Source organism: Gekko japonicus, unplaced genomic scaffold (genome assembly GCF_001447785.1).
Source record: "Gekko japonicus isolate JY-2015 unplaced genomic scaffold, Gekko_japonicus_V1.1 scaffold84, whole genome shotgun sequence".
NCBI lineage: Eukaryota > Metazoa > Chordata > Lepidosauria > Squamata > Gekkonidae > Gekko > Gekko japonicus.
The window spans coordinates 1776413-1791582 of record NW_015159712.1 but is presented as its reverse complement, the minus strand read 5'-3'; the positions used below and the strand labels follow the sequence as shown (position 1 = coordinate 1791582).

The 15170-nt window shown below is 45.3% G+C and overlaps 1 protein-coding gene across 1 annotated transcript in view; it reads left to right on the top strand.

The window, feature by feature from the left end:
- Window positions 1-15170, top strand: part of MAPK8IP1 (mitogen-activated protein kinase 8 interacting protein 1) — a 59083-nt gene that overhangs the window by 33580 nt on the left and 10333 nt on the right. The window contains exons 4-7 of the mRNA XM_015407878.1: window positions 8457-8538; window positions 9627-10499; window positions 12304-12379; window positions 13177-13349. Of these exons, the coding sequence (XP_015263364.1) occupies window positions 8457-8538; window positions 9627-10499; window positions 12304-12379; window positions 13177-13349 (1204 nt within the window). The remainder of the gene's footprint in view (window positions 1-8456; window positions 8539-9626; window positions 10500-12303; window positions 12380-13176; window positions 13350-15170) is intronic.

Below are 15170 nucleotides of genomic sequence, written 5' to 3'. Positions count from 1 at the left end.
TGGTCTGTCAGGCCAGCTGTACGTGGTGCTGTGTACAGATGGGGGGGGAAGAGCCTGCAAATGTCAGCTCAGCTGCAGCCTCTAAGTAACCCTTTCAGACTCAGGATTTTCAGAACAGGCTTAAAGCAGCAGAAATCCAGACTTTTTAGACTTAAATAAGATATTGTAAGGGTTGTGGGGGGAATCTCACATTATTGGAGCTGTTTTGTCTGCATGTGGGTTGTATCATGGCATCTTGTTAGACAAGGAAGTCTAAAAAACAGCCTGGTCCAAATTGTAGAATCTCTGAACCAGTCCCAGTGTAACATTTTGCATTTATGACATTTTCATCCAGGAGTGATTCCCATGGGTGCATACATGCATGTTTTGTTTTTCAGATTAAATATCCACACAGTTTGCCTGTATGTGATTTTTGTGAATTGTGAACAGGAATCTGGCCCATGTTCACAACATCCTCCATAGTTAAAGTGGACAGGCAAATACTTTGAGGCACATATATGCCTTGTCAATTTCACACATGCATCTTAATCCTTCTTGACAAGTGCAACCTCAAGTGATGATTAATATGTATTAATGAACCATCACGTAGTCCTAATGCCACAGACAGAACTTACTATCCACCCAATGATATATTAAGTGCAGTACTCCAATGGAAGTCGTGCATATGCTCTGCTTGCCAGCAGTAAACTAACTTTGACTTACTATTCAGCTGCCAGTCAAGTAATAAGGACCCCAAGCCCCGTAGCCAGGATTGTTTTCGAGGAGGAGCTCCAGGGTACTAGGGGGCGCTAATTAAATTAAAATAATTAATGTACCTGGGCGCATGTCTCCCCATCTGGTCTGGCACCACACACCACCCTGGTACCACTCACACAGCAGCAGCTCCAGCATCCGTCTGTCCACTCACCGACCTTCCCTGCCCGGCCCCAGAGACATCCTGCCCGGCCCCAACTAGGAAGCCATCTCAGCCAGCCTCTTCGGGAGCACACGAGGATGATATGACCCTGGGTGGCTGGCTGGCAGGCAGGCAGGCAGGTCTGCTCCCCAAGCACGGTCCCCTCCTTATGTTGCCAAGCCCTAGGTCCTCACCTCTGTCCTCCATCTGCCAAGCCTTCGAGGCTCCACTTCCCTTTGGGCTCACCAACCTCCTTCCCGGCTGGCCATCTCTGGGGCCTTCTGCTCCACTCCCCCTTCACCTGGCTTCACCTGCCTCACCTGGCTTCTGGAAGGAATCAAAGCCCTAGGAAGAAATCTATGATGCCGGTGGCAGGGCAGCACCATGGAATGGAACTATTCGATATATAAGTAAAGTTTTGCAGAATAAAAGGGGAGATTGGGGTGTGGGGCTCTGAAGATCCGATAGGAGGCTCAGCCCCTAAAGCCCCACTGCTGGCTACGGCCCTGTCAAGTGATATGCATATATGTGAGTGAATAGCCCTGAACATTTGGAATGTCCAGGAACTGGAAATCAGGGAACAAGCTACCAACAAGTTCCTACCCAAATCCCTGTGCCCTTTTAATTTCTAATGCGGCTCGCAGTGCTGAACAGTTTGTCAACAGCTGGCATTTGAAAGGTAAATCTACATCAGTCCTCCTCCTTTTCCCATCTGCATTCGGTAGGTGTATTTTGAGGACTCTGGTTTGTTGTTGTTTTCTGTGAAGTGCTCAATGACTTTTGTAGTTATTATGAGGTAGGAATTTAGTAGAATGAGATTCCAAGAAGAGGCCTTTGTTTACAGTAGACTTTGCAGCCACGGTGATAGGAAACATCTAGCTTGTTGAAACAACACTGAATGTGGATTTTGTCACAATCATAGCTGCTGACTTTACTGACCACTGCAGTCTCTTCCTATTAATTTTGTATATCTGTCCTACTCTGCATTCAGAAGCCATGCTAAACCACAATTAATTTGCCAACACACACACAAATATAGCTGTCATGCCCACCATTTTCTTCTCATTCCCTCTTCCTTCCAGTTGCCTGTGACATCCAAATGCAGGTGAATTGAAATTAGTTTTCCCCACACCAGCTGGGATGCCATGTAGGCAAAAAAAATCCCAATTTATCCAGATGCTTTTAGATGCCATGGACAACTTGAGTTTGTTTTTATGCTCCCCACAAGAAGGGAGGGGTGCCTGAGCCCAATGAGAAAGCCATGTTTGTGTACCTCATAGCATATTGGAATTTACTTGCAGTTTGGTGTGATGACTGAATATAGCCCTGGCCTACAATTTGGGGTGAGAAGGAGTCTACCATGTACAAGTTATATTCTTGCTTTTCTAGTATTCCATGTAAAAGTAATTGGTCACCACGTAGAGGTCAGCTGCAATAACAGTCTTCTGAGTTTCTGACCACCTCATGGTTGCTACCTCTAAGGCACCTCTCATAAGTACTCTGCGGAGTTCCATAAGAAGCCTAGTCTACATCTTGGTGCAAAACAGAAAACCAGTTCAGCAGAGTACCAATACTTCATGTGATGAAAAGTCTTATAATGATTCATCCTATGAACATTTTGAAAGAGAAAATCATAAGCATATTTTACATCAACAGGAATAAACACACGGGGCAGGGATCTCTCTGACAACTTCCATGGATGGGAGGATTTCTTTCTGTGTAAACATGACTTTCCTGCTTTCCCCCTTCTCCTGCAAGCCCAAAATGCCCCTTAAATAGCTGCTCTTGGGAGATGGAGGGGCCCCCAAAATAGTTTGGGGGGAAATTGGTAAAAATTGCACAAGCAGAAATTTTAGGCAATGTCCAACCCAAAGATTAGATTTCGTAATAACCACAATATCTTGGATTCTGTGAACCTAGTCATACATACTTGGAGGTTTTGATTTGCTCTGGTTGTATGCAATATTTATTTTGCTTGTCCTTAGCAAACACTAGGTACAAGACATTGTGGTTCTTTGCTTCAGCAGCTTTGTAATGCAAGTGCAAATATAAAATCTTCATTAGCCAGAAGGTTCATTTATGTTACAAATGCCTTTCCCCGCACATTATCAGTGGCCAAACCTATAAACTGTACAAGAGAGGAGTAAAGGCAATTTAAACACAATGCATTAAAATGCATGAATTTTGTTTCTCTTTTTTCCTCAGTCCATGGTAAAACTACAAGATCTCATAAGATAGCACAATGGGATATATTTTGTTGTTCTTCTTTTTAAAAACATCTGAATTGTTTTCTAATACATGTGCAAAAAGTTTCATCTCCAACATTCTCTATTTAGAGTTTTCTAAACTGTGTATCTAGTGTCAAGCACCACTGGTAATTGTATCTTCAAACCTGTTTTACTGTGAGAGGCAATGAGCTTACCTTTAGGAATTTGCCTATATTGTCCTGGTGCGATAGGGATCATAGAATCATAGAAATGGAAGGGACCTCCAGGGTCATCTAGTCCAGCCCCTGCACTACGCAGGAAATTCACAAATACCTCCCCCCCACACCGCCCAGTGACCCCTGTTCACCCAGAGAATGACACTAAACCTCTAGGATCTCCAGCCAAACTGCCTCCAATCTGGCCCGAGAGCAACTGGCTGTGTGCTGCTTCCTTTTGGCCAGTCTCTCCTATTTCCTGCTTCAGAGGAGAGAAAGAAAGCCTTCCCTCGGTTGGCTGAGGGCTCCTCCCCCCTCCTGCTCCTCTGGGGGGGGAGGGAAGGAGCCAGAAAGAGGGGGGGAATGGCATCTCGTGGGACTTTTAGGAAGACCAGCAACATTTAATTCCAGGTATAAGCACACTTTCTTCAGAGAGAGGGAGGGAGGGACAGAGGGAGCACGCCAGAAAAAGAGAGAGAGTCCTATGTTAAGACCAAGGATGTTTATTCCAGGAGAGAGAGAGAGAGAGAGAAATCTGTATTTAAGACCAAAAAATGTTTTATTCGAGGTATGATAAAGAGAGAGAACTATGTTTAGGACCAAAAAAACCCCCCCATTTTATTCCAGGTATGACAGAGAGTCCTGTGTTTAAGACCAAAAAAGTTTTATTCAAGGTATAAGCTTTTGTGGGCAAGCCAGAGAGATGGGGGAACCCCCCCTTTCCATTTCTAACAGATATGGGGGGAGAAACCTAACAGCACAGCTTACATTCGTTATTAGTGAAAGGGAGCATTGGTAATGAAAGAAGAAACCTAGGTCTCCATTGAGTCCAGGAGTTTGCATTGTCTTGAGCTTCATGATCAGTTGCAATTCAGCAGTCTCTCTTTCTAATCTCCCTTTGAAATTCATTTGTAACAGAACTGCTACTCTTAGATCAGCAACTGAATGCCCTCGAAGGTTAAAATGTTCCCCCACTGGTTTTTTAATCTTGTGGTTTCTAATAGTAGTAGAAAGAGTAACAATTCAGTAGCACCTTTAAAGATTAACAAAATTGTGGGTAGGGTATGTGCTTTTGTGAGTCTCTGCTCACTTCTTCAGACTTATTTTCATTTATTCTTTGCATCCTCCTGGACTGAATCCTCTTGTAACAATTTGAGACCTAGATTTTCTGTCTCATTACCAATGCTGATATCTCCACCCCTCTTGCATATCACACCAATGCTGATAACTCCACCACTCTGCATATCACACGTAATCCAGTCACACCTGTTATTGCCATTCAGCATCTGAAATAATCTTTATAAAGTTTATATACCTTGTGTTACATTTTATAGCACACATGGCCCAGCCCGACAAAGTGACATTTATGTCCGATCTGGCCCTCGTAACATATGAGTTCAACACCTCTGATATAAGGATTTCTTTTTTGAAAATTTTCAAGGGCGCAAGAGTCCGCTAAATCCCTTTTTTCCCTTCTCCCTGCCAGTACTCTGTTTACCAAGTCTACTGTCTCTGGGAAATCATGCAGAATATTGTCAATCACCTAGCTCAGGCTGTTCCATAATGTCGAGAAAGAGCTCCGTTGACTCCTGCCACTATGTGCATGATCTCATAATCCTTTGGTGTGATCATATGTTTGGGGTTGGGGGAGGAGTGGGAAGGGAGAAAAATACCTGTTTCCTGTTCTGCTAGCCCATCTGTATATACACTGACTGAAATGGCCACTGTCCCTATAGTGGCTCAGATAGCTTGAAGCCGGTATTGTTTTATTGGGACACTGGATCCTTAGCGCCAGCCCAGAAACAGCTTTTGAAATTGTATGGGCAGCCAAGTGATAGCCTTCCCTGGTCAGAGGGAGGGCTGGCACACTCTTAGTGCAGTATGTCCTCTCATTTTGCTTCATGCAGGCTGCGGGTCCCAGGATTTTGTTGCACACCGAAATATAACAGCAAGTGAGGTAGTGAGAAAATGCTGAGACTCTTTTAAAGCTAGGAAATCTCTAGCAGGTTTGGTTTTTATTTTGTGCATGTTGTGAAAAGCAATGGAAGCCAAGCAAAGGATCCAAAGACAGTTGCACCTGGGCAAAATGTGCTCAGAAGAAAATCATTTCTATAATAACAGAAGGGAATTGCCTAACTTGAGAAGGTTTTACAGAGTGGGAGCAAGGAGACCATAAGAGCAAAAGGACTAAACAGAGTCATTCCAGAAAATGAGAGAGAGTCCATGGATTGCCTATAGCCCTTTTTATTCAGGGGGAAAAGTGTGTGCCTTGTTAATGTATGCATCTTTGGTGCAAGTGTCTGTCTGCCTTCTTGGGAATTCACATTATAGTTTCCTAATGCCTGGTCTTGGTGCAGCATATTTGCTAACCCTAGCCGCCCTGAGCCCTCGGGGTAGGGTGGGATATAAATCCAAAGATAAATAAAATAAAAGATAATGGTGTATCAAATATGTCTGCCCCAGGAACATGTCCTGGGAAACTATCATGTGAATCCCATTTGTTAAACAGGTTAGCAACCTGTCCTGGTTCAGATGCATCACAGAAATATACACGTTTTCTGCCGCAGCAGTTAATTTCTGTGTTGGGGATAAAAGCATAACCCTTCTCTAAGGAGCCTCAGTCTGCCCTGTATGGGATTTTCCAGTCTAAGAGCCACTATCAAGTCTTGTTAGTGGTGTAGAAGGAGGATCTGAATGGAGGTTGAAATAGCCAGGAGCAAGTCTAAGCAGGTCTACTTGGAAGTAAGTCCCATTCTATTCATTGGGGCCTGTTCGCAGACAAGTATTTTTAGGCCTTGCTGTTCTAACTCTGCTCAAAACCTCTGGGAGAGGTTTTTTTAAAAGTCTTGTGGGGACTACAAACAGCTGTATGGAACGCAATCCATTCTGTTAGAGAGACTTGCCTGCACTCTGGCAACTTCCATGGCCCCATGTTAACCACATGCACTTACTGTTTGTTGCAAGCAGATTTTTTCCTTGCTTAATAGTATGAGGAAAGCATGCCAGTGCTTTGCCTGCCAGGATTTTTGCGTTAAAGCCCGTCAGCATATTTTGTGAGGCAGCGTGATGTAGTGGTTAGAGCAGTGGTACTTTGTCACAGTCACAATTACAATCTATCAAAAGAGCCACATGACTCCTGTATGTCCTGTATGCTGTTCCACCTAACATACAATAGGTATAACTGTCTGTAAATATTAACCATGTAACTGTAACTAAACCCTTTTAGTTACCAGAATACTTCTGCACATGTAGGATTGTCTCTCCCCACTACTGTTGAGCCTTAGCCAGCCCTTGTGTATCTTCCCTCTCTGCCTCCCCACTCTTGTCTCAGCATAAGGGACACCAGGTCGGGAGAGAGAGTGATACTGCCGGGGTGCCCAGGGCAGCACCAGCTGGCCTTGGAAAAGGGGGAGTAAAACCACTGACTCGTTGTGGCCAACTTGATCTTTTCCTGGTGGTGTGGAGGTGCTGGTTTTATTCTGTCTTCTCTGTGGCCTTCTTGCTCTGCTCCCATCAGTCACCAGGGTGCTGGGAGTGCAGAGGCTACCAAGAAGGGTGTTGGGAGGGGGCACTTTACATCCATCCCAGGCATTTGGCCCATAGCTCAGGGAGGCTCAAAGCCTACCCATCCTCCAGTTCCTCTGGCAGCAGCTGTTCAAAGATGAGAACCACCAGCCAACCACAAGCCCTACCAGCCGTGGCCTTTCCTTGAACATGGAGTGTGTGCCACAGTGGATAATTGTGCTCAGAAGAGCCACAGGCGACATGTCAAAGAACTACATGTGGTTCCCGAGCCGCTGGGTGAATGTCTCTGGGTTAGAGTGCCTGAATAGAATCTGGGATACCCAGGTTCAAATCTATACTCTGCCATGGAAGTTTGTTGGGTGACCTTGGGTCAGTCAAACACTTGCGGCCTAACCTACTTCACATGGTTGTTGTTCGGATAAAATGGAGAAGGGAGAATATTATAAATGCCTTGGGGGAGAAAAGTGGGAGATAAATGAAGGAAATGAAAATAAATGACTATGTGGGCTACTGAACGCCATCCATACCTAAATACTGGCCAGAGGAGGTCTTTGTATGTTTGTCTAGAGCAGTATTGTGCTGGAGGCAGCAGTTTTAATGCAGCCACTGACAAATGTTATCTAGAGCCCTTTTCTTTCACACACTGACTGTTGCAGCTGCTGAGGTGAAGAAAGTAAGCAGTCCAGTGACTTGGGACGGATGGCAAGGAATCCAGTGGCACCAGGGCTGTGAGGCAGGGGTGGAGCAGCCAAAGCAGGATTGCTCTGGAAGACTTGTAAGACCACAAGCCCCAATACTTTGCAAGATGTCTGGGAAGGAAATGCAGCATCTTTAAAACTTTCCCCCAAAATTCAAGGCTTACAGTGCACATCAGAGTTCACAGACTGCAGACCTTTGAAGTGTTTACGTGCTTCACAATGATGAGCACTTTCTTCAAAAAATTCCGGTGGCCTTTTCCAATTAATGTGCCTAACTGAATGTTACAGGGAATGTGTGGTGGCAGTTGCTGTCGCTTATCTTTCCAGGAATCAGGAATGTTTGGTAAAAGAAATGTGATATCATTGCATTTAGTGTTTTCCTACACTCATTTCCACTTGGAAAGGGAAATGCTAGATGTGACAACATCATGTGTACTAGGCCTTAAAGTGGCATGAGCTTGCTAGGATTTTCAGACTCCTTGGTTACTGGGGACAATGGAGAATGAGTGAGTTAAATGAGAGAGCAGAGTACACATTAAGCAGCTGTGTGGTTCTTTCTCCCTGCATCAGGGAAATCCAAGTGAATGTATCCCTGACAGAGAGAATGATGATCATACTACGACTGAGATCCAGGGCACTTCCCTTTCCCTTCTCTTCTTTAACCATTACTCCCAACTGCTCCCCTTTAACCCTTTCCTGTTGTGGCACTGGCATCTGTGGCAGCAAAAGCAACAGATGGACTTAGCTGTTGGAACCCTCTGAATAGCCATCTTTTTTCTGATGCACACAGACAATAGCTTGCGGGTGTGTAAGGGGGGGTGAAGCAGCAAGTCTGGAGGCTGGAGTGAGGGGGAGGGACGGGGACCCCTCTGTGCCATGCGCTACAGCTACAGGGCCGCTTTGTTCTTTTCCTCAGGACACTCTGAACAACAACTCTCTGGGGAAAAAGCACAGTTGGCAGGAACGAGTGTCCCGGTCATCATCCCCACTGAAAACTGGTGAGTTCATCTCCCTGCAGAGGCTGGTTCCTTGTCTATCATTCCTCCCTCCCTTTTTTGCATGCTGTTAGTTTCTCTGGCATTTGGACCTCAGCTCTACAGCTTACTTTGGCCTGCATCTTGAGATGGATGCTGAAGTTTTATTAATTGGCTGGTGGGAAGCAAGCCATTTAGGAATTGACTTTTCCTGCCTGCACACTTTCACCCAAGGATTCTTTTTTTTACCTCACCTCAGCCAGCATAGTGACTCTTGTTGCATCAATTCAACTGATTCAGTAGCTACGGTATTAGACTGGGCTTCAAGTCAGCAGTGAAACTCCATAGGTGGTCTTGAAAATACAGAAAAATTGAAATAATGAAATCATTTAAGACACTACCTGTAAAAGAACAGAAGGCTATTACTAACAGATTGGATGCTCTGAGGAAAAAAATATTAGAAATGGAAATCCCTTCAATGGAAATAGAGGCTCCTTTGAAAAGTCCTTCAAAGGATAGAAAAGAGCCTAAACAAATAGCCAACCATAGGTGGTCTGGGACAAGACACTGTACCTCAGAGGGTTGCTGTGAGGATCACATGGGGATGGGGAACCACATACATCATCTTTGAGCTTCATAATAATATTTGGGCTGATGTAGCAGCCCCTCAGTTCCCAGAGACTAGTTCATGGTCTTGTAGTCCCCTCTTGGGCCTGCTGTTCCACAAGTTGGCCTTTCTGATGTGAAGATTTTCTGGTAACTTTGAAATGTGAGTGGTGGTACATAAGAATCAGAACATTAAGGAAGGAGTTGGTCAGCCACACATTTGTTGGCTGGCACCATATGTTAATAATTATACTAAGCATTCATATAGCAGTTTCAGTGTACATAGCACTTCACATACATGAGAGGGTTTTCTGTTTAAGTGGGTGACGTGATGTCTTATTAATGAGACAACTCCTTTCATCCCCTTACATTCATCCCTTGGGTGGTGAACTTCAAGTAACTGTTTTTGCTGCAGCTTTGAGTAAACTTCAAGAAATGTTAGAAGGTACTGTTATTCTTCCTTTTCTTTGCCTTTAGTATGTACTTTGTTCTTTGCCCACCCACAGGTGAGCAGACCCCTACCCATGACCACGTTTGCCTGAGTGATGAAGTCACTCACCAAAACAGCACAACTTCCACCAAAGATCGGGGCACATCAACAGAGAGCCCGTGCCGGCGTACGACAGCCACACAGATTGCACCTGCGTGTATTGCATCTTCCCGCCCCCCTGAGAAACAGCAGGCTACTAGTCGTCCCCCACCACAGAACCCTACAGTTGTGGTAGTGACAAGGGGGACAGAAGCCTATCGGGACCGCATTCGCTACCAGACTGATGTGAGATTGGAGGCTACTGAGGAGATTTACCTAACACCAGTACAAAAGAATTCTGACCCTCTGGAGTCTGAGAAGCCATTTATGTCGCAGTCCAGTGACAACCGCATGTCTATCAGCTCTGATATAGACACTTCTAGCTACCCACAACTGACAGGAAAGCCCAATGCCTCAATCAGTGAGGAGGATGAGGTCCTGGACTACTTGTCTTCCCCTGAAAAAATGAATGCACCAAGGACTGCATATGGGAGCAGCAATGGTGGCTACCGATCTTGCCACGGCCTCCATAGGGCGTCAGTGAGCTCTGACACCAGTGCCCTCTCCTACGATTCCGTGAAATACACACTAGTGGTAGATGAGGATGTGCAGCTGGAACTTGTTAGCCTGAAACAGTGCTACTCGGGGTACAGTGATGAGAGTGATTCAGCCACTGTCTATGACAACTGTGTCTCTTCACCCTATGAATCGGCCATTGGGGAGGAATATGAAGAGGATGCGCTGAAACGTGACTCTGTCTGTCTCTCTGAGGATTCCACCCCTGAGGCAGACATCCACTTCTCCAAGAAGTTCCTCAACGTCTTCATGAGTGGCCGGTCACGCTCCTCCAGTGAGTGTGGGGCAGGAGGGGTCCTATGTAGCAATGGAGGGAACTGAAGGAGAGGGAAGGTCACGCTGCAAGGTGATGATAGTTTCTGTTGGTGTAGTGCAGGACTTGACAAGGTTGTGGGTCAGTGTCAGCAAGATGGTGCCATGACAAACAGTCTCCTGATGTCCAAAAGTGTCATCAGACCTCAGGGCAATTTGAATGCATCGTGCAAGAGAATGGCAAATTAGTTATAGGGTCTCCTGGACCCACTGCTGACGTCTTAGTTTAGAATGGAGATTGAAACAAATCCTTCCCAGTCATAACAGTGTATAGCTATGGCTTAGTGCTTTCTTGATCTTAATCAAACCCTGTTGGTTGCTAGAAATTCTTAAGAAGAGCAAGGATTTCTTCTTATTGGGTTTCTCTAGGTTGTTCATGTCTTGAGGTCTATGAAGAATGGAAAATAATGGCCTCAAAAACTGATATGTAGCACTTCTGAAAGGCTCACTGATGAAGTTGTTAGTATGGAAGCTTCTGCACTGATGTTGTTCTGAAAGCTTTGAAGAATTTTTCTTTTTTAGGATTTCCTACCTGATGGTTTCTCAGTGTTTCCTGTACCAAGTGAACCAATAGGGATGAAGACAGATGGTGCCTTTTAAGAGTGATAGGATACAGATTTGGTAGTGCATGTATTTCATTTGTTCCCCTGTGACCTCTGGCCTAACAGGTTTTGCATGCCTTTGAAAACCCTACAAATCCCTGCAAATCTGGTTATCAGTACTGATAGTGAGAGGAGTTTATAACAACGTGAAATAAATGTTGTCTGTCTCTTGCCCCTTGATCTGTTCCATAAAACGTTATTAGCTCAGTCAATTGATTGTTCTGGGGAAGTACCCCCAAGGCCAAAATATGTTATGCCTTGGAGACTGGCTTTTTCTATCATAGATTCTTGTACGCACCAGTCATGATGAAACACTGATATATTGTTGCCTCTGCTATATTTGTTTAGAAAGGGATTGTTGTATTAAGAAGGTACATATGATACCAAGTTCTGGATCCCTCTGGCCTCTGTGTGAAATGGTTTTTTTCCATGTCTGTTGCTGACAGCTGATGTGTCACCAGGTGCCCTCTCCACATTGATAAAAGGGTGTGATGAGATGGTAGAGTGAAAAGCTGTGATTGGTGGTATTTTAATTCAGAGCATGACATGACCTAATGTATTACCCCAGCTGGATATGTTGTGAAACAGGGGCTTCCATCAAAGTTCCATGGACCTAACAATAATACAGCAGAGCTTTGTTACTGAACAGGTCATAGGTATCTCTCCGGCACTTCTCTTTCTGTATCAGAAGATGTTTATTGCGTTAGCTTCCAGCCATAGCAAACATTTAAAAAAGAGTACAACATAACATAAAAACTATAGGAAACCATTAAAATCTAAATATCCATTAAAACTACTGATACTATTCAATTATATATACATAAAATACCCCATACAAATTATTACTGGATATCATTTATTCATATTCATATTCATTCATTAATTCATTAATCAAACCTAGCCAGATTTTCCTCCTATTAATGGCCATCCATCCATATTTCACCACCTTAAGGGTAATCTTTCTGTATCCCATTGTCTCATTGCCAGCCTGACTACCCATGGACTGGCCTATAAGGTTCTCTTTCCATCCTAATCATCCATCATGTGACATTAAGAAGCTGTCTGGTCAAGATCATTGTCTCGCATTTTTGGTGGCAAAAATGATTTTTTGAGGAAAGGGGCTATTTTGAGTCATTGAGCATTTTTCTTCTTTTGCATTCCCAGGTGCTGAATCTTTTGGGCTTTTCTCTTGCATTATCAATGGAGAAGAGCAGGAGCAGACTCACCGAGCTGTCTTCAGGTGAGTGCTTGTAAAACCTTCTGCTCCTAGTAGTATAGAGTCCTCATGTTCATCCAGCCATTGGAAAGTTCCCACTCATTTGCTGAATCGTTCCCTCACCACCTCAGTAGTAGAGAGGCTTAAGACCTTCTCAGTGGGCTGGATTTATAAAATCCCAGGCTGGGATAAACATAGCAAATCACATTTGGTCCTAGATTCAGGTGGGTAGCCATGTTGGTCTGAAGCAACAGAACAAAGTTTGAGTCCAGTGGCACCTTAAAGACCAGTTTGGAACCTGTAAAAGATCCTTGGTGAAACAGACATTGGGCAAAATAGGCAATGTGCATTATTTTATTTAAGAGGGTGTGTAGAACTAGCATAGAAATTACTTTTTGGAGCTGACTTACATAAATGTTTGTAACTCATGCATGCAGTCCCCCCCCTTCCCTGAGCAGAGAAACCCTGGAGGAACAGCTTGTGCAAGACCGCAGCAACCATGTTTGTGGGGGGAAATATCCACTTATTGATTCCCACATCCTGCTCAAAATAGTATCCTCTATGGTTTTTTATGAGTTGCTCTTGGGATGTTTCTTATCTGAGATGTGGAGCTATTTACTCAGTTAAGCCCTGACAAATAACACCTGGTTCATGAGCCTGGTCTTCTGAAATTCTAGCACAGATGTCTCTGGACAAATAGAGCTCAGACTGTTAACTTTCCAACTCTGACTACAGAATTTCCAACCAGTCCCTTTCTTTTAACTTTTGGGCAAGCTTGCAAAGGTTTCAGACTTGCAAAGTGCTGGTAACTTTCTTCACAGGTTTGTGCCTCGTCATGAAGATGAGCTGGAACTGGAGGTAGATGATCCTTTGCTGGTGGAAGTTCAGGCAGAAGATTATTGGTATGAGGCTTATAATATGAGGACAGGGGACCGGGGCATCTTCCCTGCTTACTATGCTATCGAGGTCACCAAGGATCCAGATCACATGACAGGTAGTGAGCCCCATTACAATCTCCTTGCACCCAACTGGGCCATCATTCCCATTTCTGTTCTGTGAGATCCAAGTTTACTTATACACCTCAGCTCTAGCTCCTCGGTGTCTACTGTAATTTCTTGTGACAAGATTGCCAGTTAAGACCAGTAAATGTGAGAGGAAAAGGGTTGTATACAAACTACCATTTATATGAAGAAGTCCATGGTGGCACTAGGACTCTCCCAATATGTAATGGCCCCCACTCATTGAGCCAGTCACATGCTTGATTTGATCTTCGCGGCGGGGGTCGCAGTGGACCAAATTACTGCCACGGCAGTTCCATGGTCGGACCACCATGCCCTGAAGGCCCAAGTGAATGTGTCATCCCAACCCTGTTTGGACGGTGAGCGTATTTTAGCTCGCCCACGGAGCCAGATGGACCCTTTGCAGCTTCAGATGGCCCTGTGGGATCCAATGCCCCCTGGCAGCTCATTGGATGAGCTAGTTGAGGATTGGCATGGCCAACTCTCGGCAGCCATCGACGAGATCATTCCCAGACGTCCTCTGCGCCCTCACTCAAGGCTGGCTCCTTGGTTTACTCAGGACCTGAGGCTGATGAAGCGAAGGCTTAGATGGCTAGAGAGACAGTGGCGGTGTGCTCATGATGAAGCAACAAGAGCATCCTATAGGACGTTTATGAGATCCTATGAGATGGCAGTCAAAGCTGCAAAGAGGGAGTTCTACGCAGCCACGATTACAGCTGCAAGCTCACGCCCGGCCCAATTGTATAGAACAATTCAGTCTTTAAAAGCTCTGCCACAGGGCAGACAAAATGCTAAGGAATTGGATATTGGCTATGAGGCTTTTGCAAGCTATTTTGCAGATAAAGACTTGTCGCTCCGCCAAGACCTCCCCACCAGAGTTGAAACAGTGAGTGAACTCAAGGCTCCATGCACGTCTTCTTGTCCGATTTTGGATTATTTTAGTCCACTCAGTCTAGAGGAAGTCGACAGACTGCTCTCAACAGTACGCCCAACCACGTGCAGCCTTGACCCGTGCCCTTCATAGCTTATTAAAGCTGGCCGTGAGGGGTTTTGAGGTGCCCTCAGGGATATTATTAAGGGGTTGTTCAGAGGGGTTGTTCCCGGGGGCTCTCAAGGAAGCGACGGTCCGCCCTCTCCTCAAAAAACCATCTCTGAACCCGGCCGAATTGGAGATCTACCAGCTGGTTTCCAATTTGCCCTAGTTGGGTAAATTAATTGAGAGGGCAGTGGTGATAACAGTTGCAGAGTTTTCTGGATGACACTTCTACACTAGATCCTTTCCAGTTCAGCTTCCGCCCAGGCCATGGGATGGCACTGGTCGCCCTCACAGATGATCTCCGGAGACATCTGGATCAGGGCGGGATGGCGGTGCTGTTGTTGTTGGACCTGTTGGCGGTGTTCGACACGGTCGACACGACCATCAGCTCCTAGCCCACCACCTCGCCGACATGGGGATTCCGGGGCTTGCCTTGCAGTGGCTCGTCTCCTTTTTCCAAGGTCAGAGACAAAGAGTGGCTATTGGGGAGCAGTTGTCCCAGAGGCACCCACTGATCTGCGGAGTGCCTCAAGGGGCTGTGCTGTCCCCGATGTTATTCAACATCTATATGCGCCCCCTTGCCCAGATTGCCCGGAGGCATGGGCTAGGGTGTCACCAATATGCGGATGACACCCAGCTATATCTGTTGTTGGGCGGTCAGTCCAACTCTACCCCGGAAGACCTGGACCGGGCATTAAAGGACATGGCTGGATGGCTTAGACTGAGCCGATTGAAATTGAATCCGATGAAGACAGAGGTC